The 23,853-nt window shown below is 41.2% G+C and overlaps 1 protein-coding gene across 1 annotated transcript in view; it reads left to right on the forward strand.

Annotated features, from left to right (window-relative positions):
• Plcl1 (phospholipase C like 1 (inactive)) overlaps positions 1-23,853 on the forward strand; it is a 347,946-nt gene that overhangs the window by 262,038 nt on the left and 62,055 nt on the right. The window contains exon 2 of the mRNA XM_052749479.1: positions 20,740-23,214. Coding sequence (XP_052605439.1) covers positions 20,740-23,214 — 2,475 coding nt within the window. The remainder of the gene's footprint in view (positions 1-20,739; positions 23,215-23,853) is intronic.

Consider the following 23,853-nt stretch of genomic DNA (forward strand, 5'->3'; position numbering starts at 1 on the left):
TATACAAAACATTCTGATCGTCAGTGTTTTTGGATCTTCCCAGATATGTGAATGGTGGGGAAGTTCACACTTTGTAAAAATATATATTCCTGAATCTTTCCCTCTAAGTTACTGAATTTGAGAGAGAGGACTGGAAATACATTATCTTAAGCAGCCATCTCAGGAGATTTTAGCGATAATTCACAATTGAGGCAGCGAGATGGTGCTATAAAACTCATAAGCGTCACCCTTGTCTTACAAACCCTCAAATATCTGAATTTACTCAAAAATGTCTCTGTAAGGATTCTGTCAGTACTGCTGCCTGTCAGTTCTCAGTGCAGGACCTCCTGATGCTGGGGAAAGTTGGCATTAGTACACATCTGGATCGTGACCCCATTTTTCCTTGGGGAAGCTTCAGAGTAGTTGCTTAGCAACCTTGAGTGTTTATCTCTCTCTCTATTTTCATTTTTTTCCACAAATTTTATATGCATATACGTATATGTTATGCTTAAGGGTTTAGAAACTGGGGGTGTCATAAGACAAGGGTGACTGCACCCCAAAGTCTTACAGCACAACAGCAGTGGTCCCAATAGTAAAGACCACCTTATACCTTGTAAAGATGGTTTATAAAATTGCTCATTTTTTGGTCCTTCCCAGCTGATGCGGTAAGTTGGAGGGGCCCTGAGGAATCTGTTCTGCTCAGGAAATGTCGTGAAGTCTTTGCTGGATGAAGTGCAGGACAGAGAGACTCTGGGAAGGAAAAGGTAGAAATGACAGCAAGGGGGACATGGCTACTTCACGCCAGCGTGGGTGAGTGGTCACCAGATAACAGCTCTTCTCCAAGAACAGAATTCCAGGAAAATAACCCAATCCGAAGGCAACTTGAGAATCCAAGGTGAACTTATTACAAGTCAATGTAACTTAACTTTTTGAGAAGAGAAAGGGCCCTTGGCTGTTGGAGTACAATAACATTGATTGATGTCAATGCTTTGCCTGAATCATTTCCGTCAAGATTCTGAAAGCCCAGATACAGAAGAGAAGAAAACAACCGTGCCACAGAGAAACCATCTATTTGAGAGCTGTTTCCCGTGTCATTTGAGGATAAAAATCATCCCCACCTGCTCCTTATGCAGATGACTAATGCCATATTTGCAACTTTAGCTGTGGTTTAAGAAAGAAGTATAGCTGTCGTATCGAGGAATTAAAACTATTATTCAATAGATGTGCATTTTTTACCATTAGCTTTTCATGGAAGTCAAACATCTAAGAGTATGCTTCTCCTTAAAAGCCGATTTTGGTGTAAACATCCAACCATATAACACTATGTTATATAGGGACATATATACATGGAACTCTCAGACTATTGGTTGAAAACAAGAACTGAAGACTCACAGACATGAACGCAGGTCTGGCTTTCACTGCTTAGCATTCCTTGCTCATTGCCTAGGCCACGATGATGCTCCGAAACAAATGATTATAGAACACGGGGGACTTGTTCAAATATGTATCCAGTGCCTAGTGGCGTCGTGTGCAGTCACAGGTGCTAGGGACATCTGCCTTCTGTAAGCTCTGGGAGTCGGGTGGCAGGAAACCTGTGAATAAGGAGTCACACAATAGCACTAGCTGCTACATAAGCAATTAATAAAGCAAAAAGTCCGTTCCAGCAAGCTGCCTTAAGGCCAAATGTGTTCACGATATGATGTTAGTTACAAGTAGCTGTAACTTAGAGTCTTTTGCCCAGAGTTCCTTCTTTAACTGTACCCCCAAGTTTACTGGTTTAACATGTCAGTTTGCAACTCAAAAAACAAAACCAAAATAGATTTGTTCATATCAGTTCAAACGGTGGATTATTTCTGTTTTTACTCTCGGTTTGATATAGTTTTAATTTTAAATGGCCACAGTTAAAAGGTATTTATTTCCATGATAATAGGAATTATCTACTTTTTGCAGATTAGTAATTTTTATTTTGTTGATGACTACAAAATTTAGGAAGCTATTGATTCCTAGAACCCCACCATTTTGTCATCTTATGCTTAAAATTTTAAGTAAAATAATTTCCTAAGCTCAAAGGGGACCATGATTTTAGTTTTACTAAAATGTGCTGGAATTATATTAGTTATTGACTATGGTTTAACTTTCTGCTTTAAAACTAATTTAAAGCAAAAATTAGATGAAACTACCTTTTGCATACAAGAAAGCATTTATTTATTCTCAGGTAAATAAGTTGTTGAAATAATTTTAGTAGGACATTTGGCATAAGGAAAGAACTTGAATGGGCTGAGTGGCTTTTTTTTTGTGACACACAGGAGACATTATAACATTGTTCCTGCTCTGGAGTCAACCTTCCTGGAAGATTTTAGTACCTGGAGCATATTTTAGAGGCACAGATTTGCATGTGTTGAGAACTGCCAGAGCTCTACAAAAGCAAAAATGTGATAGCAAAAAAAAAAAAAAAAAAAAAATACAGCACAAGAAACTTTAAAGCCTAGTGGAGATATGAAAAATCTCACAGACAGTAACCTAGGGTTACAGTGGTCACTGGAGCAACACATCATGTGACTGATATACAAAATCAGTTCATATGGGGTCTGCAAGCTACTAGTCTTAGGAGGCTTACTTAATGCATTTTTTTTTTTTTCCGATTCAAGAGTCCTGGTCTGGATGGTAATGATTTGTCCAGGAAAGGAGGATGCTTGGTTCTATGCTTGTATCTATGCACATGATTTAAGTTGCAGAAAAGAAAATTTATAAAGAATAAAGGACACTAAGATTTCTGAAAGGCAAGATAGTACTGAGAGGCCACAGAGATTTAGACTTTCAAAGCACGGAGGGTGACACCTAAATATTGAGATGAAATAAACAAAACAAAGCTGGGGGATTGGGAGGAGGGAGGGAGCCTGGGGGTACTTGGGTGAGGAATAGGAGATGAGTAAGATCAAAATATGTTGTATGAAATTCTTCATAAAATACATGTATTTTAAAAGTGGGATGTGATCCTGCACATCTGTAATCCTAACACAGGAGTAGAGTTGGGGATGTGGGAGACAGACAGACAGACAGATCTCTGGAGCACAGGGACCACCCAGTCAGGGTATTCAATGCGAGGCTCAGTGATAAAATACCCTGTCTCAAAAGATAAGCCAGCTCTGTATCCTCAGACTAGACTAGAAAGACGTCAGTCATGTAGGATCGGGAATGTTTGGCAAGGCAGGATGACATGCAGAGAGCATCTGCATCTGGGTTGGTTTTCTTTTCTCGACAGGTGTGGCGTCACCTTGTGAGAGACAAGGAAAGTCATTAGGAAATCTTTGGCTAGAGAATCTGTGTGGTCTGGAGAGATGCCCAGCCCAGAATAGTCCAAGAGAATAGGAACGTTTACGGGGGCAATCTTGATAATCTAATTCTTACCATCTTCATTCCAGTTAGTTGGTAAATGCCAATACAGTGAAATGACTTTTACATTTGAATCATGGCAACAATATTTTTTGTGATATCTTTCAAAGTAGTTTTCTATCTTCTCCAAATAGGTGATGTGTCAGGGACTCGTTTTGCTGCCCTGTGTATGTGCCTTTTTTTGTGATTCACGAGAGGGTTCCATTATCTGGGCTTTCATGAAGATGCTGATTTAGTGCCTGCAAATGTTTGTCTTAATGCATCGGAAGGGAAGAGAGGAAATGATTTGTTTCACCAACAATGGATTATTGCATCTGTTTGTAGCTCTTCAAAGATTTAATAGGATTTATGGGGTCTTTTCTTCCTTCATTTGGTGGTAAAGAAGTAGCTGCTGGCTGTCATGTAGCTTGCCATGCTCACAAACAGGTAGAGAAGACAGACATCTTTTAATTTGCCATTTGCCAACCTAAGCAGTTAGACAGCAAGCGACTTTTTATCCTGTCATTTTTACATTTAAGTGTCTCTTTAAACTTGAGAAAATGGAAGATATTATTAACAACTTTTGCTTATACAATAGTAACATTAAATTACTACTATAGCTCGAGTTATATTTTATGGCACAAATTTTAAAGAATATGATTTATTTAGTGGAAACTCTGAGGTTTATGTCACTATGAATTTGCAATAACCAGTGACAAATAGACTCTCCACAGTGCCAGCCACTGTTTTCTATAGAAAGCCTCTCCTCTGCTGTCCACAAGGATTATACAAAATGGTCCTGTCAGGGTGCTTTTGCGTGCAAGTGACAGCCACTGAGTTCACATTATCTCGAGCAGAAGTTATTGGCTCAATCTCTGCTAAGTCCAGGAGTACGGAGCTGAATCTAGGGTAAGAGGAGGTTATCAGGGCCCCTTCTCTGTTCATAGCTCTGCTCAGTGCTTCTCAGTCGCTTCCAGACGAGAGCATGATGGGAGCCAGTGGGTTTTACTAGGCTGGAGCCCTAGCATCAGAAGGCAGAAAATACTTGGTTGGTCAGCCTGAGCATGCCCACCCTAGTGACTACATCACTGACCTTCAGAGGTGGCAGATTCTCCCCAACTCCATTTTAGATTAAACACTGTCATGAGGAAAAGACAATGCCCCAGGGAAAATGAGGATTATGGATGGGACTGAACCAGCAAGAACAGCTGAGGATCGCCTCCGCTCTACTTGGCAGACCTCAGGGTCATTTTACCTTCTACTGTGAACAAGTGACTTTGTCTTACTCTCGAGAGACCAAACAGGTGTCAACAGCGAAGTCCATCATCCCTTTGCCACCACCTATCTATCACCCACTTCCTTTCTACCCGCCCTCTTCTTCGGTTAGAGCAGAGGAGTAATTTCTGTCCTCACAGATAGATAAGCCGGAACCACCTCTCGCTCCCCTCTAGCCTCCTGGGTAGCTTTCTCTCAGCTGCTCTCCCTTTCCTGTCGTAGACTTACAAACACACAGGAGACCATCAACCTCCACTAATTTATGTCTCTCTAGACACATTGCGCTGTCTTTTAAGACCATCACAGCATTCATTTCTAGTTTCTTCCTATCACTTCTCTGTTAACATGCCATTTCTTTTGTTCACTTTTCTTCTTATCAAACTCAAGTGTTAACCCTTCCCAAAGCCAAGGCTGAGTGCTCCTATCAGAAGCTGAGTGCTTCTCTCCTTAAGTTGTCATAGCCAGATCTGTGATTTTCTATACCACGGATAGCCTGCTCATTCCTAATTCACACATTTATATTAAATCAGATATCTACCCCGAGATCAAGTTCCTTGGAATGCTCTAGGGGCATGGGACCATTCACAAAGCTACGTCTTCCCCCACTTTCTCCACGTTTATCAGCGGTTCCTCCAGTCTCTCAGCTGCTCAAACCACACAGGTCAGGATGGTCCATGGTAGCCCCTTCTCCATCTCCTGTTGCCACATGCCAGTTTATCTTCGTCATCAAGAAGCCCACTGCTTGCTTCAAGAAGCCCCAGTTCAGCAATCTCTTCTGCAGTAATGTGTGGACTCTTTGGAAGTTTTGTATCCCCAAACAGACAGCTAAGCATATATGTATTTTACTAAAATTGTCATCCTTCTTCCTTAAAAGTGCTGTAAAATAAATCCCAGAGTTCTTTAAAGTGACTCTTGAGCCCCCGAACCCCTGCTAAATGCTTTTTACTACAGCCTCTGGCTTCACTTGGGTCATTGTCATCATCCCCGCCTCCTTCCTCCTCCTCCTCCTCCTCCTCCTCCTCCTCCTCCTCCTCCTCCTTTTCTTCTTCTTCTTCCTCCTCTTTCTTCTTTTCTTTCTTTTTCTTCTTTCCTTCTTTTCTTCCTCTTCCTCCTCCTCTTCTCCCTCCTCCTCCTCTCCTTGCACGTGTTGCATGGCCATTGCTAGGGTCGTCACCTCCAAGTTCTTCTGCCTGAAATTTCCCCACACTGTTAGTCTGGTTATTGGTCTGAACCCCTAGGACACTGCCTCAGTCTAAAGTAGCTTTTCTTATCTACAGTAGCTTATATTTTCTTTCAGGGGAGATGATGATGAGGATGATGATGAGGAGGATGATTATAATGATTATAGTATGAAGTCTCATATAGTCTTGGCTGACCTTGAAATACTATGTAGTTGAGACTGGCCTTAAGTTCCTGATCCTCCTGTCTTCACCTTCAAAGGTCTTACATTACTAGTGTGTACCTCTATATCCAGTTCTGTCCATGGATTTATTATAAATGTTATTGCCTTGTATCCTCTGTATATCCCACTAATACACAAAGAAAGAGTCCAAACATTCTAAATCCCAAGTTTTCCACATCATACCTTGTTTGGAGGCAGCATTTTTCTTAGTAGGTAATAACTAATGCCAGTGATAACTTCTTTCATTCTATATTCATGTATATGTGTGTGTGTGCATGTATGCATATGTATGTATCTCTGTGTGTGTCTGCATGCATATGGGTGTATCTGTGTGTGTGTCTGTGTGTGCATGCATGTGTGTGTCTCTCCTCTCTCTCCCTCCTCTGTGTGTGTTGCAGAATAGCTGTAACACATGCAATCCTTACCACCACGAAGGGTAAGCAAACACACTGGGATGAGTAATGAGGAGGCCAAGTATGCCTGTAGAAAAGATGTCACCCAGGAATAGGAGTCTGTGGGTGCGGCAGCCAGCAGCCAGCTCTGCCGCTGAATTTTATGCTTTTGGCACGTCATTTAGTCTCCTAATGACTAGGATCTTTAAAATCCTACCGAGATTTCAACAGGAAACAAATATAGAAGCACTTGGAAAGGTATAAAATTTCTCAGAAATGTGAGCTGCTCCTGCTTTCAATGCTCTGTCTTTCAGTTGTAAATGTGACATGATTTTGCTTGGAGGCTCTTAAAGTGGGTAATGGACACAGTCACTGTCATGGATAGGATGGACTGTCGATTTCTCTCGGTTCATACAAGTTGTTGTTGAGAAACTACCTCTGGATGGCAGTGAGAAACTAAGTAAATGTAGCAAATTCATGAAGAGTTCCTGTTTTAGTTCCTTGCTAGCTTCCTTGGTAGCAGTGCTAATCGAGTTTAACTGTGTTGAGGTGTCAAGCCCCTTTTTCTAAGAGATTAATTAGAGGTTAGTCTCTGAGCTAATTGTAAATGACTGTACTTTTTCATTCTTAAGTGTTTAGTGGGAATGCTGTTTAGGAAAATGATTATAGATTATAAATGGTTTCATTAAGTACTTCATTTCCCTGCCACTCTCCCAGGTCTATAGTAATAAATGACTTTAATATTCTTTTTACTGATAATTTAAATGAGATCTAAAAGATGAAACATTATTTTGAAAAAGTTTAATTTAATGGACCCAGCATGGCTTGGGATCCTTACTGCCCATGATAGTTTTATGATTAAGTACCAGAGAAGAATTTGTTACATGAGGATTGTTCTTTATGTCTACACTAGGGGACGAATTTGCCTTTGGAAAGAAGCTCTCTTTGCAGCGGACAGTGGTGAATGTATTAGAATGCCATTCTCTCACAAGTTCTGCTGATCAGTCTCATCCACAAACAGCAGCTCAGATAGACCTGTGACAAAACTGACACCTTAGAAGGCATCAGTGAAAATTCACAGCTCTGATTGGGTATTGGATGTCTCTGTGTTCTGCCAAGCTGAGAGTCCGGTGATTAGGATGCCTAGGTCATAGTTGACTGGCTCTACTGATAACGGTTGTGATGCTCATTCTAAACACCACTAAGATGAGCAGGCATAACCGTTGTAGGCTTCATATAGTTTTGTAACCTTCCGTGGTGCCAAGAAAGCAAGCCGCCTGACATGATAATCATTTTTTAAATGAACCAATGTGTAAGAATATGTATCAGAAGTGACAGTGTATCAACTAAATTGGGCTTTGATATGCGTGAGATGTGAGGGCAGTTTTATTGCAGTTGCTTTTTTCCCCTCCCTGCTGTTGAACCCATCCAACCTTATTCAACGGGGAACTGTTGCCAGCACTACAAAGGCCTCCCATACTGCCTGCCTGCAGCTGCAGCCAGAGAAGAGAAACCCTTCAGGGGGAGGTGGAGAGAGCAGATGTGGAGAGAGCAGGAGAGGGGTGAGTGCCAAGGTGCATCCTGGGGAAGACACATCCCCTCACAGAGACCACAGGCAGGGATCTTGCCCTGAGTTGGAGATGGCAGAAACATAAAAGAAAGGCCACATATCTCAATGACATTTCAGTCCTTCCTGTCGTGAAGTGGTTCCATGAGGAAGCAGCCAGGTCTTAGGACCTTTCCCTCAGGGCAATGAGCCAGAGTGGCTTGATGGTTATCACCTGTTTCCTAAACTTGCTTGCATACCCATGTGGCCTTCACCTCTCTTATTAAAGTGGGACACCTTTTGGGCTACTGTCCTTCACAGAGTCCTGTGACCAGGGGAGTCCCATTGGCAATTATCACTTCACAGAGCCCTGTCACCTGGGGAATCCCCTTGGCTACTGTCACTTTACAGAGTCTGGTGACCTGGGGAGTCTCCTTGCCACAGGTATTCTGACATCAGGGGAACACATATTCTAGCTTCTCCTTGAGCTGTAGATCTTGGCCTGGGAGCCTCAAGCTCACAATGCATGTCTCCAAGGGTGTGCACCCTGGACCACCAGGCTCTGAGGACCCCGAGGCCTCAGTTGCATTCTGAAAATTCTTTCCTTTGACTGAATTCTAAGGCAGCAGTCCTGATGGTAAATGAACACATTTCGTGTGATTAATATTGTAGTAGCCCTTGTCTTTCCCCAGGGTGATTTAGGAAAATATTTGCTGTTTGAAATGACATTCCAGGCAGAGCACTGGTTGCGTTAGGTGAGTACCCTCAGCTTCACACAGCAAATGTAAGGGGAGGTCAGCTGGTAGCAGAGTGGGTTAAGTGAGAGGAAAGGAGAGAATTGTGTGTGTGCACTGGGGTGAATTGAGTTTAGGTCAGGAATTATTATAGTAGAGAATGTGTGACTATAATAAAGGAATGTAGGTGAGGATACCAAGAAAGATTCTGAAGACTTTTGTGTGTGTGTGTGTGTGTGTGTGTGTGTGTGTGTGTGTGTGTGTGTGTTCAGGAGGATGATATGCACAAAGAAACTTGTGAAGTCACCTGATGGAGAACGCCCCTACATTTGAGATTTATGGTCTGAAGTTTACCTTTAGGATGTGGGAGGATTGAAGAGCCTCCAGTCCAGATGGGATTCGTGCGGGTCTGATTTCTCTGAGATATATTTAAGTCCTAATTTAATACAACAGATTTGAATCTCATCATCAGTGGAGTGCATTAATAGAAATCAAATAGATTTGAACAATCAGTGAGCAAATGTCAGTTTAATCTTTTCTTCTGGGAATGTTTATCTACTTATGTCTGCTCTCAAGGCTCTGGGGTAGAAAGAGTTTGACTTAAGGAGAAATGATATAACTTGCAATCATTTTCATTGATTAAATACTGACCAGACTAATTGTGCTGGTGTATTATAAAAATTAATTGTGCTTTGGACATTCCTTTTACCAAGACTAGCTGAAGTCTGGAGTCCTGATGTAGAAAATTTTAAAATAATTTATAAATCAAAGATTTTGTCATTTTTGAGAGCTATTTTGCCATAGTGTATCATGAGTACATTGGTCATTCCTAAGAACATGCATGTTTAAGAAATAGCATTTGATTAAAAACTCAGTGTAATTAATAACAATTCTTATCTACTTTGAAAGTTTTAAAATTAAATCTCAAGTCATAAAAGCACAGATATTGTTAATTATCTTTATAAAGTTCATCCATCTGATAACTAATGAGGTAATTACAGGACTAACATTTAAGAATTATCTTTAATATGGCAGTATCTTTAATGTTTTCTCATAACATATGCAAATATGTGCTAATTTAAAAATAATTTCCTACAAATCCCGTACTTTTACTTTCTTTCCCCTAGAGATAAGCCCATTATGAATTAGAATGCATCCTCTTAGATTTGTCTTACATGGATAAATGAGGGTACACAGATACACACATGCACACACAGTTTGTGGAACTATGCTAGTAATCATCAAAAAGGCATGAGACACTGTTTCATTAATGTGCCATAATTCATTTTGCCGGTTCTTACTGGGGATGGGTGTATAACTTCTTAAGTGGTAGCAAACCCTCAGCCACTTACCTCTCTCCCATTTTGGTATTACTGGATATAAGTAAATGTATCATTAATGTTTCAAACACATTGTCACGTCACATTATCCCTTCCATCTCACATTTTAAATATTCTTGGACAAATAATTGTGCATATATATATATATATATATATATATATATAAAACTTATGGTTGAACATATTTTCTAAACAGTTCAATAATTTTGGGATTTTTTTCTCTTTTTTTCAAAATTAGCTTGTAACCAAATTTTAATTCATGAACCTGTATTCAGTATTATCCATAATGCACACCTGCCCTAGTTTTAAGGGTTTTTTTGTTTTGCTTTTGTTGTTATTGTTGTTGTTTTCATGTATGCTCAAACCTAATTTCATCCTTTATGGTTTCCATGATGTCTCTAGTAGTATTTGTACATATTTGCTTATTCAGTCCTTCCTTTTCAAATTTTATATGAAATAGACTCTTCCATACCTTTGATATATACACGTCTCTCATTATTAGGATATGGTGTTGATTTGAATAGACTTCCCCTCTGCCCTCCTACCCCTGAAAGGGTGGTGTGTAAGGCAAGTGCTCATTTGCCTGTATGCTGCATTTTGCCCCACTACTTTTATTGGTCTCAATTAGCTTTTTAGTTGATGTTTTGAGATTTTTCTAGGTAATCTGTTATTTGTTAATAATAAGTATCTGACACCTCCTTTACAATATTTCACTATTAAATTCTCTCTCTCTCTCTCTCTCTCTCTCTCGTGTGTGTGTGTGTGTGTGTGTGTGTGTGTGTGTGTGTGTGTGTGTGTGTGTGTATGCTTGGAGATAATGTCTTATATAGCCCAGGCTGGCCTCAACTCATCATGCAACCAAGGATGGCCTGGCACCCCTAATCCACCTGTCACCCCATATGATTTCACGATGATGAATTTCCTGGTCCCACCCACTGCTTTGGTTGCACCGTTCAAACTTCTGATCCAACAGAGAGTTAGCTGTGCCCCGTTTTGTTTTTTTTTTTACTCAAATGAGAACGTGTCTAAATCTTCACTAGCTGTTGTTTTCTTCGCAGTTCTGAAAGTATTTTGATTGGGTTGAGGAAGACATCATCTTTTCAAAGTTTACTGAGAGTTTTGCTGGGAACTGATGTGTTTTAGTAAATGTCTAATGGGAGCTAGAGTCACTCTGTAACTGTTCTCTTTGACTTGCTGTGTCTTTTAAACTCTCTGTTGGATTACATTAATGGATTGCCCACTGTTGCCCTGGCTTACCTTCCTGGAGTAAACCTGACTTGTTGCTGGTTAAACACATAGCTGACTTTACTCAGGAATGAGACAGATCTACCAGTTCTGTATCCTATCCCGTGGTGGTCTCTGCTTTCTGTAAAATAGTGGCCGGTTCTTTTTCCCTTAACATGGTCTCTAAGTTAGGTCAGGAATTTCTGTATTATTTTCAACAAATGAAAAACAAAAGACATAGGACTTTGCTTGACCCAAAGTCACACAGAATGAGAGATGCTGTTGAGTAAAATACATTAATTCCCCAACTAGGGGAATTCAGGGAGAAGGGAGAAGAAACTTAATTATTTCAGTAATTTCTATCAGCTCAGCATTTATAGGCTATGAGTTTTGTTATCTCAAAGAAAAACTATCTTTGCACTGTTTCCTTTTCCTTGTTTCTACCTTGAGGGAGTGGATTTGTTGCTTCTTTAAGTGTGGAGACTTCACTGAGAAGGAGAAGGCAGAGTTCACCAGAAAGTGGTCTCTGTGGTCCAGAACGCTCACTGCCTGTGATCAGCCATCTGTTCCCTGCCCATGGGCAGGTGTGGATGTTCGGTTAATCAAAGGTAATGCCATCAGGATTAAAGTGTGACACGGTCTTAACCCATCCCGGAAGCTTTGTGTCAAACTTGAAACCTTTGATCAGATTCATCTTGATGGTCAAGTCAAGTTGACTGTTTGATCCAAAGAATTTGTATCACATAACTAATGCCAAAGAACATATTCTGTTTTCATTGTAGGAGAAAAAATAAGACCACGTTTACACATAGTATTTGAGTCAAGAGAATTGGCCTGCTATTTTCTGCGTGATTCAGAAAGCTATGATGTAGAAAGCTAGACATATTTTATTAAGGATTTAAATAAATCAGAACTGTTGCATCGAAAGACTTTATAAAGCTGGTCTATATAAAGATTCACATCTATTTATTAGAGTAGACTGGACTTCTCTATGAGTCTACAGAAAGATGAGTTCAGGTTGTTCCATTATTTTTGAAGTTTGAATAAGATTTTGTGTGCATATCACTGAAATAGAACATCTTTATCTCAACTCAGAGATACAAAATATTTTTAAGTGAATTCTTTGTTTTAAAATATTCTGTGACTTTTTTCTAAAATGAAAGCCATGTGTTTATTCTCACATGGCACCAATTCTATCTCTAAGCAACAGGCTGATAGTGGCATGTTTTATTCTTTGATTGGAATTATAAGTGAAACATATAATCTAGAATCTTTTTCTTTTCAATTGTTGTACCAGGAAGCCACGAGTTCCTGAAGTCGATCATTCTTCAAGCTCTGCCTTATTAATAAAAACTTTATGTTCTAAGTCAGGCTGTTTCATTTCTTATTGCCACTTAAGCTAGTCCAACGGCAATTGATTTACTTACTTTTATTGCATCTGTTTCTGACACTCAGCCCCAGTAACGGGCACTGCTAACCCAGGGTGGAATTCACGTAGTGCTGGAACATACTGACCCTTCTCTTTTTAGTTTTAAACATATCTTATTCAAAGGTAGGTGACTAGAGAATACATCTAAATTTTATAGTGACTGACCTTAATGCAAACAGTATTGTTTCTCATATTTGAGGATAAACATTCCAATTAAAATAGAAACGCCACAATGAAGAAAGCACTATTTTGTGACTTCTCCGTTTAGGACATGAAAAAAATAAAAGGGAACTATTGTCAGGAACATTTGTGAAACGAGTTCTATTTCATAATGTTCCATTCTTGTTAATATTTTAAATTTCAAATCAAGTATTTTAAGCCAATGTGCAACATTAGTTAGAATGATAAAAGCAAAATTATGCATAGATTTGAAGGAGCACCTAATAATCCTTAGATACTTGATGAAGGCCCCAATGAAGCACCATGCTATCTGCTTATGTCTAGAAAATGACTGTGGTTATTATATTTAATCTCTGCAGTGATTCATTAAAAGATATACATTTGTAATGTTTGTGCATATACAACATATACATTTAGACGTCCATCAGTATGGGCTTTGAAGGGAACAGAACATTCTATTTTCCATAAAGATAGCCTCAAGTTAATCCTCACATGAGAAACAGCAAAGGTCAGCCAGGATTCCCCTGTCCTGCTGTGCAGGGGTCTCTTGGGGAAGGGCACAATCGTATCTCAGTCTCCAAGCCCACTTAGTTCTTGGCATCTCTACTTAGGAGTCATACAGGCTTCTGATGAATTTTGCATGCCGTGCATCTGAGCGTGAGGCAGACCTCTCCCCATCCTGGAGGAGCAGGACTGATAGCCACAAGCCATTCCTCCGAGGATGCTGAGCGATGGTCAGGGGACCTTCCTTGGCAGCTCCTGGGTTTGGTTCGCATTGGTGGGTGTATCAGCAGCTGGATTTCTGAAAAGGTCACGCTGGCTAAATGCGGCATGGAAATGCCCTCGACAATTGTGCGTAGAGTGGGTGATGCGAGAGGCGAGCAGGAAGGCTGAAGTGAGAATCAAGCCCTCGGAAGGCAGTTACAGGAGCATGTGTGCTGTGGACTGGACGGGACATTGAACCGAGACTCGCAAGCCAGTTGGTCAGGGAGGTTTCACAGTAAGCTACTGCAGGCTTTGGGTCCTGATGCTGTGGGGAGACAGAAATGGCAGGGATTGATGGAAGATGAAATAAACTGGATGTCTGGAGATGGGCGTCTCTAAAGCCGTTATTTTCCGGGTTTCCTCTAGCCAGGTCCCCTCATGTCCATCAAGTTTAATTTTCTTAGTAAAAAGATTTTTATTTTTAAATTCCAAAAGAGTGACAGACATGGTTTTACGTGTGAGAACTGTGGGGCAATGAAAATTGGATGATTTTTTGATGGATTTTACTACTTTTGTTTCTTAAATGTGTGAGAGAAATGAAGAGCTCTAGAGAAAGTGCAAGGAGGGATACCACTTTGCTTTTCCTCTGTGTTAGTGAATAAGTGCTAGAGGACTTTTCAGATATTTAATAAATTACATTTTCCAGCTACAGATCAGAGTGCATCTTTTTTCTTTTTCTTTCTTTTTTTTTTTTTTTTTTTTTTTTTGGTTTTTTGAGACAGGGTTTCTCTGTGTAGTTTTGGTGCCTGTCCTGGAACTCACTCTGTAGACCAGGCTGGCCTCACAGAGATCCACCTAGCTCTGCCTCCTGAGTGCTGGGATTAAAGGCGTGCACCACCGAAGTGATGATGTGTGACTGATTTTGCTATTCTAGTCATCTTAGGGGACAATTCAAGAACAATTAATGATTTAAAAAAAAATCACTGCACAGCACACAGCCCATGGTAGATGCAGAGGGAATCTTCATGAAAACATAACTTGGTTTGAAATAACAACACAAGGGGTACAGGATCAGCATCATCCTTGTAGGAAAACCATAGCTGGATTGAAAGTACATGGAAGAAGAGCTTGGGTTAACCATTCTGTTTAGAGTGTCATCTCCTGAGGACTCCCGTGGAGCATGGTGTGGTGGTATTTTATTTGTACTGAAATGTGATTTTAATTGTATGTTAATAAATAAAGTTGCCTGGGGGTCAGAGCTATTAGAGCCATAGCAAGTGCGTGGTGGCGGTGGCGCACGCCTTTAAGGACCTGGAGAGCGGTACATACAGGCAGTGACGAGGCAGTCACGTGTTTGGGTTTACAACCAATGAGAAGGCAGAACAGCTAGACTATATAAAGACATACACACAGGAAATAGGTCCCTTTCGGAGAGCTCTCTTGGCTGAAGAGGATCGCTGAATCAGGAAGGGTGAGGCTCTTAGCTCTGACCTCTTAGCTTTCTTCTCTGAATTGGCTCTGTGTTTCTTATTTAATAAGACAGTTGGTTACATCTACAGCATGGGGGAAGCTTCCTCCTCCTCCTAACAAATCAAAAGTCCTGAGAAACCATGATGAAATGGACCTGCTATACACTGATTCACCTGTAGAACATCAATCAGTTTTGCTTCCAAGTGAGAATCATTGAAGAGAGGATACGCAAATGCCAGAGTCGCCAGCTGCATGCGTTTCAGTTTGTAGAAAGCACCTCACCGACTGCACTCTACATTTTAATTTGTATTCATCCCTGTCTCCTGTGATGTTTCTGGGAGGAGAAACCTTCAGTGGATTTCATTAAACGGATTGTATTTAATAATGAAATGTGTGATTAAACAGAGCCATGAAAGTTAATTTGGAAGGACACCTGGGCATACATGCACTGAGCATTGCCTTAATTCCTGTTGACTTGGAATGCGGGATAGAATGAGTGTGTTGTTTTGGGACAATAAAGTAGTGTTCATCTGTTTAGTAATTTGACTAAGAGAGCCATCAGGGAAAGCTCATGGTTCATGAACCTCGGGCCAAACTCTAGCTACTTGATATTAGTGAGTATCTGGACTTTATCGCCATGGCACACAGCTTTGGCCACGTGCTGTTAAGAGTAACCCATGCATGTTAGCCATGTGTGACTGTGCTTTAAGTGATTTGTGTTAATCAAAGCATAACTTTGGAAATTTTAATGTGGAATTAGTGGTATAATCCAGAGTTGCCATCTCCCTTTCAAGAGTGTGGTGATGGTCTCACTTCCCTCACCTTTGGAGATTGATGTGAAGAGTTAGGCCTTGTATGGGAGAGTTAAGGTTTTCTCTTGACTATTTGATTGGCTAACATTGATGTGTACCTGGGTGGGTGAGGGAAATGTGTGCATGAGAACTGAATTCCACTGGATGATCACCATGAGAGTGGAGAAAGCCAAGGTTCACCTTATTGTCTCTTCCTGTTGCTCCATTCTCCTTTGGGGCTTGTCTAGCCTTCTGTATTATCCTGTAGCATGGTCTTTGTTCCCATCACGGGACCTTGGTGCCTGCTTTTCTCTCCTCAGATCTTCGTTCTCAGCATTTCTCATGGCTGCAGTTTGGTCTTCACCGTTTTGAATGAAATATAACATCTTTTCTTGTTAAAGTTAGTTGCAACATATTAGCTGCTGGGTCCAGGGAACTCTCATGAATCACATTTTACAGCACTTTCTTCAGGTCTTGGCTTCTGTGAGAGCTCTTACATCTTTGTTTCCCGCCCCCATCCTCTTACCCTCCATCCTTTCTCCTCCTCCTCATTTTAGTTGCTTTATTTGCTCAGTTTTGAGTGATCCTGTGGGTCAGGCCATGTCTGGATGTTGTTAGTTGGTAAGCCTTTAATCTTTTCAGGTGTAACTCCCAACTGGGAAGCTTCCTTGAAGATCAGCCCCTGGAGCTAACTGTCGTCTGGATATGTACATCTAGACCATCCACAGCATCTACAGTCCAAACTATCCCAGAGCAAACGTTTTCTCTTTAATGTTATTTCCCTTGTATTCCATAATTCATGTAGTAGCATTTATATTTGCCTCTCACTCAAGCTAGCAACCTACAAATTGTCTGACACCGAGAAAACTACTTGTTGTTTTACCTCTTGTTTTTTCAAAAAAGTTCATTGTATTTGTCTATTTGTGTGTGTGTGTGTGTGTGTGTGTGTGTGTGTGTGTGTGTGTGTGTGTGACTCATGTACTATGGCACATGTGTGGATGTCAGAGGACAACTTTCGGGTGTCGGGTCCCTTCTTTTACCATGCAGGACCCAGGGATCAAACTCAGGTCATCAGGCTTGATGGCACTCCCATTGCCTCTGTGTCAGAATAGCTTTTCCCTGAAGTTATCCCACTGAAATAATATTTTCATGAACAAGGTTTAAGGCCACGCTTCAGCAGATAGACTCTTTTTCTGGGTCTTCTTGGTGTATCGTGAGGAAGTTATTTTCCTGTGTGTTGCCGCATACTAATTTTGCTAGATGGAAAACAAGAGAGTAAATGTCAGTGGGAATTTACAGAAGCAGTTTTATTAATTTCGCTTGTGTGAACTCCCTCCTGCCCTGTTCCCAATCTTCGTTTAATGAAATATGTTTAAAGAGATGTAAATCTTTTACTGTTGTATTAGCAGGATTCTCATTTGATCATGATTGGTTTTCTTTTCCTTACCATAGATTAAAAAACAATGTAGGAAACAAAGAAAAACAATGAAAATGGTATCTCATTACTTCCCCCTAGCATTTCAAAATTATTTCTAGATCAAAAATTAGTGCTAATGACGTGAGATTGCGTGGAAGCTTTCTTTATGATGTGAATGACTATGAATAGTGTTAGGCAAACAAATACATTATTTTATCTAAAGAGTGGACTATTTATCTCATACTCCAAGAACTTAAAGCTCTTCTGATGCTGATGGTTAAATCCTTTCTAAGTTATTGGCTTTATTTACAAAGACCGTAGATACAAAACCTGAAACAGTGCTTGGAGCCATTCAGGGACCATATAAACCCAATTTGGCCTATTGGTTTTTATCGTCTAGCTTATTTAAATGTGATTGCTTCACAGAAAATGATCATCTGGAAACTTCAATGAGAATTCTAGACATCAAAGGGATTGTGCTCACCATCTGATTCTTATGTGCTCCGGGACTGTGAGGGCAGCTTTTGACTTAGGAGGCAACAGCATCACAATGTGTTATTTTATACTGGTAGACTTCAGTCTTTCGGCTTTACTCAGAGTGAGGAAAGTTAGTTTGGGGAAGAATCAAAATTTACTTGCTCTATCAGAATCCCTTAGATCCATGTTCTGGGTGATGGAGTCCTTTTCCTCATCTAATTGGGTGGAAGCTGGAAAGAGCACACTTGGACCAAGCTTGGCTCTTCTTGGGACCTGGCCAAGTGCTGGTAGGACTGGACTTCACAATACACATATAACTGTGTAATAGCTGTCTGGAGATTTATCAACAGGGAAGTCTCATAACCAATACTTTCATGCTTATCAGGCTATTCACCTTAACATTTCCCCTTCTCTAGAACCAATCTGCAATTGGATTATTGTGGTGGATACAGGTATGGGGTATAGGGCACTGTCCAGGAGGCCCAGAGAGTCAAGTAGTTCCAAAGGAAACTTGAGTCTCCCTGTCCAGCAGGACATCAGATGATGTCCCTACTCCTTCTCCCAGTCTGCCCAGGCATGAACAGTGACAGTCTGAGGATTGCTGTCCAGGGCCAGCCATTTTCTTTTTCTATGGCAGCACTAGAGAAATAATCAGCATCCTGAATCTTTTCCAGCATATTTTAATATAGATAATCTTGGCTCTAGTCATCGGTAGACATACTAATTAATGGTTCACACATGCAGGGCTAGTTTTTAGCTCACTTGGGGACTTATAATAACTGGATTTTATCTTTTGTGCGATGACAACATGGGAATCACATGTTCTTCAGAGTCCGAGTTTTAAGGCACTTTGGGATACGTTTTATAGTCACATATGATTTTCAAGTCCAGGCAAGAACCTAGCATTATGGAGCAGGTGGGTTCTTTTGTAGACTTGATAGGAAGCATTCCTCTCTTGAACTCTTATCTTTCTAGTGGCGTAGACTTGATTTAAGGAGCTATCGTTACAGGGAAGAGAGGCTTATATAAGAAAGCATTCTGACAGTGGCAGTTTGTGCTCATGGATAAGCGGCGTCTTAAGTTAGGAGCAGAGTGTCAGGCCACAGAATGGATTACTGCAATTGCACACACAGTGTTGAAGAACCAAATGTACATTGAGAGGAACTCTGATTCCCCATTTTCAGTTTCCTGGGAACTGTTGCAGGTTCTATGACTCTGTTGACAGCAATTATATCTGGAACATGATCTCATGTAAAATATTTTTAATGTGAAGCTCTCCTTAGTCTAAGAGGCTAGTCAAATGGTTAGCTTGAAAGCTGAGTAATAGTCTAATTTATCCCACAGTTTGGTTTCCTCTTTATTTTACTTGGTAGATTAATCTCATTTAATAGTACCATTAGGCTCCTGCTTTGATGGGGTGGAAAAAATACACACAAACATCTGATATTTCTGAGTACATGGGCTGTGAATTAAATGTGTTTTAGTGGAGTATTTGTGTTGAAACAGCTGAAGATTTATCATTTTTTTTAAACTTAAGAATGGAGGAAATTGACCACTATGGAATAATTAAAAATAGTAACTCTCTGGGAAAGCAGGAGCCAAGTTTTCAAATGCCACAGAACCATGGGGGCAGTATTCTGTAGCCCAAATTGGGTAATTTATATCTGTGTCACTTGGAGATCTGATATGAAGTTGAGTCCATGAATCATCCCACTGGCATACCATAACTAAAGCAAAATTTATTTTCCTTTTGCCTGCAGAGTTTTAGCCAATTAAATAATAAATCACCCTGCCTTTACAGAATATAGGGTAGACAGGCTTATGTGGGCTGGATGGATTAGATGATGCTATTGCCCTCGAGAGCAAATTCTACACTATTTTAAAAGGTGCTGGCAATGAGACATCCCGCATTGCCTTGGTTATGCTTTTCAGTGCTGAAAGTGGTGACATCACGGGATGTCTCAAAATATTTTCAACTTACTGTTGAAGATTTCTCTTAAACACTGAGGAGTCAAGCATGAGTTAACTTCTTGCTTATTCCCAGTATTCCAGTGGAAGCCTGTGAACGGTCCTACAGGCACAGCAGGTAAAGAAACATAATCTCCAGAAGATAATCTTTATAAGGATTTACCAATTACGAACCAAACAGGCATGGGATTTTCTCTTTTGAGTATCCTGATAACACTGAATAATAATATAAACATTATGCATTCAAACCTTATTTGAGGAGTGGAAACTAAAATCCATAGAGGTTAAGTGACTTGTCCCAGATAATATATATATATATAGTGAGTTGAATAAAAAAAACTCAAGGACTACTTTTTTTTTTTTTCCGCCTTGAGGACAATGTCTTATGAAGCATCCATACTCCTACTTTGCTGGCGTGCTTGTGAGATCCAGTACTCTAAGCACATTAAACATACGTTTTAGAAATATGTTCCTGGGAGAATAGTTTGAATTAGTAATGTAGTTGGGAACTTTATTAAGCTTCATTAAAATGACGAATTATCCAGTTTTAAGTGGAAGAGGTCAGATGCCCAGTGAACATGAGTTTGGCAGCAACAGGTACAGTAGACAGTCCAAGACTAAGATGAAATCCATCATCTTGCAATTATGAGTATTCAGAGGACAGGGACCTGCAGCTTCGGAGGGATGATAAGTGAAAAGGGAAGAGTCTTAGGACACATGTCACCTGCTGACCACAGCCTGGGAGACGCTGTTGGTAGACGTTCTTCAGAAACGGTACCTAGCATGGCTTCAGATGAGCTGAAGCTGGTTTTTTTTTCCTTAATATTTATCTTAATTTGGAGGGCACACATGGGTTTGTAAGCTACGTTTCTTTTGGAGCCCAATGATAGGCATTCTCTCAGTAATCTGTCTTCTGAAACAGTGCAAAGGTCAATTTCAGGCAAGCTTCTGTGCGGATAAGCAGACAATCTGTACAGAGTTTGAGAAGTCTCTATAGAGTGTCACTGAATTGATCATTCTTTTCTGATTGTTTCCTAGGATCCTTCGAACCAAAAATGTGGAGGAAGAAAGAAAACAGTGTCTTTCAGCAGCATGCCTTCAGAGAAGAAGATTAGCAGTGCCCACGACTGCATCAGCTTCATGCAGGCTGGCTGTGAGCTAAAGAAAGTACGGCCAAACTCCCGCATCTACAACCGATTTTTCACCCTAGACACAGACCTCCAGGCACTCCGCTGGGAACCTTCCAAGAAAGACCTTGAAAAAGCCAAGCTGGACATTTCTGCCATCAAGGAGATCAGGCTGGGGAAGAATACGGAGACATTCAGAAACAATGGCCTTGCTGACCAGATCTGTGAAGACTGCGCCTTCTCTATACTCCATGGGGAAAATTACGAGCCTCTGGACCTAGTTGCCAATTCAGCAGATGTAGCAAACATCTGGGTGTCAGGGCTACGGTACCTGGTCTCTCGTAGTAAGCAACCACTTGATTTTATGGAGGGTAACCAGAACACACCACGGTTCATGTGGCTGAAAACGGTGTTTGAGGCCGCGGATGTTGATGGGAATGGGATAATGTTAGAAGACACTTCCGTGGAGTTAATAAAACAACTCAACCCTACTCTGAAGGAATCTAAGATCAGGTTAAAGTTTAAAGAAATCCAGAAGAGCAAAGAAAAACTAACTACCCGGGTGACAGAAGAGGAATTTTGTGAAGCTTTTTGTGAACTCTGCACCAGGCCGGAAGTGTATTTCTTACTTGTGCAGATATCTAAGAACAAAGAATATCTAGATGCCAATGACCTCATGCTCTTTTTAGAAGCTGAGCAGGGGGTCAGCCACATCACCGAGGATATGTGCTTGGACATCATTAGGAGATATGAACTTTCTGAAGAGGGCCGTCAGAAAGGGTTCCTTGCGATTGATGGCTTTACCCAGTATTTATTATCTCCAGAGTGTGACATTTTTGATCCAGAACAAAAGAAGGTTGCCCAAGATATGACCCAACCCTTATCTCACTACTACATCAATGCGTCACATAATACCTACCTGATAGAAGATCAGTTCAGGGGACCGGCTGATATCAACGGGTACGTGAGGGCTTTGAAAATGGGCTGTCGAAGCATTGAGCTTGATGTGAGTGATGGTTCAGATAACGAGCCCATCCTTTGTAACAGAAACAACATGGCCATGCACCTTTCCTTCCGAAGCGTGCTAGAGGTGATAAATAAGTTTGCCTTTGTTGCTTCGGAGTACCCGCTCATTCTCTGCTTGGGGAATCACTGTTCTCTGCCACAGCAGAAAGTCATGGTTCAGCAGATGAGAAAGGTGTTTGGCAGTAAACTCTATACAGAGGCTCCTTTGTCGTCGGAATCCTACCTCCCATCACCCGAAAAACTAAAACATATGATCATTGTGAAAGGAAAGAAATTGCCTCCGGAGTCAGATCTGTTGGAAGGGGAAGTCACCGATGAGGATGAAGAGGCTGAAATGTCTCGGAGGATGTCGGGGGATTACAATGGTGAGCAGAAGCATATTTGGCTCTGCCGGGAGCTCTCTGATTTGGTATCCATCTGTAAATCTGTCCAGTACAGGGATTTCGAACTGTCTATGAAAACCCAAAATTACTGGGAAATTTGTTCATTTAGTGAAACAGAGGCCAGCCGAATCGCAAATGAATACCCTGAGGATTTTGTGAATTACAACAAGAAGTTCTTATCAAGGATCTACCCTAGTGCCATGCGGATAGATTCCAGTAATTTGAACCCACAGGACTTCTGGAATTGTGGCTGTCAGATTGTTGCAATGAATTTTCAGACTCCGGGTCCAATGATGGACCTCCACACTGGCTGGTTTCTTCAAAACGGAGGGTGTGGCTATGTCCTGAGGCCATCTATCATGCGAGACGAAGTTTCGTACTTCAGCGCCAATACAAAGGGCATTGTACCCGGGGTGTCTCCCCTGGTCCTTCACATCAAGATCATCAGTGGACAGAACTTCCCAAAGCCCAAGGGAGCTTGTGCCAAAGGGGATGTCATAGACCCCTATGTTTGTGTAGAGATTCACGGGATTCCGGCTGATTGCTCCGAACAAAGAACTAAGACTGTACAACAGAACAGCGATAATCCCATTTTTGATGAAACTTTCGAGTTTCAAGTCAACCTTCCTGAGCTGACCATGGTCCGTTTTGTTGTCTTGGACGATGACTACATTGGGGATGAGTTCATAGGACAATACACGATACCATTCGAATGTCTGCAGCCCGGATATCGGCATGTCCCCCTGCGCTCCTTTGTGGGGGATATCATGGAGCACGTGACCCTTTTTGTCCACATAGCAATAACCAATCGAAGTGGAGGAGGAAAAGCACAGAAGCGCAGCCTTTCTGTGCGGATGGGGAAGAAAGTTCGAGAATATACTATGCTCAGGAATATTGGTCTTAAGACCATAGATGACATCTTCAAAATAGCAGTTCATCCCTTACGAGAAGCCATAGACTTGAGAGAAAACATGCAGGTAGGAAAGCAGCCCCGCCTCCCCCCACCCCCCACCCCCCACCCCCCGCAGCCTCTGCTATTCCCACCCATTTAAACTAGTAACTGTTGGGGTTTACTAATGGTTGGCTTGCAAATATTCAGAAATACTGTGCTGATCTATGCACCACTGAATCGTGCTGCCTGTCACCCGTGATAAAGCAGGTGTTTCTAATTGTAAATGCAAGACCGAGTTTGGCCACTTAGTGGTACAAAATGCTGGGTATCTTCTCAATACATTTAGCATTAATAATTGATTGACAGGAATGTGTACATGAACAGTGTGGAAAAAATGAAATATAAAATGTGTGAGTAGGGCTGGGGACACAACTCAGCAAGTAGGAGCACTTGCTATGCAGGCATGAGGACCTGGGTTCAAACCCCCAGTGTTCATAGAAAAAGTTGTGTGTGGCTGAATGTGCCTGTAACCCCTGCTGAGTGTGGTGCACGGACAGGAAGGTGTCTGGCCACCGGTCTAGCTCCAGGCAGTGAGAAACCCTGTCTCAAAGGAGTAAGGTGGAAAGCGATAGATCAGGAGATCCTGCATCCTTCTTCTCTGGTACCTGTGTGGTACATCCATATCCATCTGATGCACACATGGGCATGCGTGCACACAGACACA

The sequence above is a fragment of the Peromyscus californicus genome, unplaced genomic scaffold, assembly GCF_007827085.1.
Source record: "Peromyscus californicus insignis strain IS unplaced genomic scaffold, ASM782708v3 Scaffold_21__1_contigs__length_65335640, whole genome shotgun sequence".
NCBI lineage: Eukaryota > Metazoa > Chordata > Mammalia > Rodentia > Cricetidae > Peromyscus > Peromyscus californicus.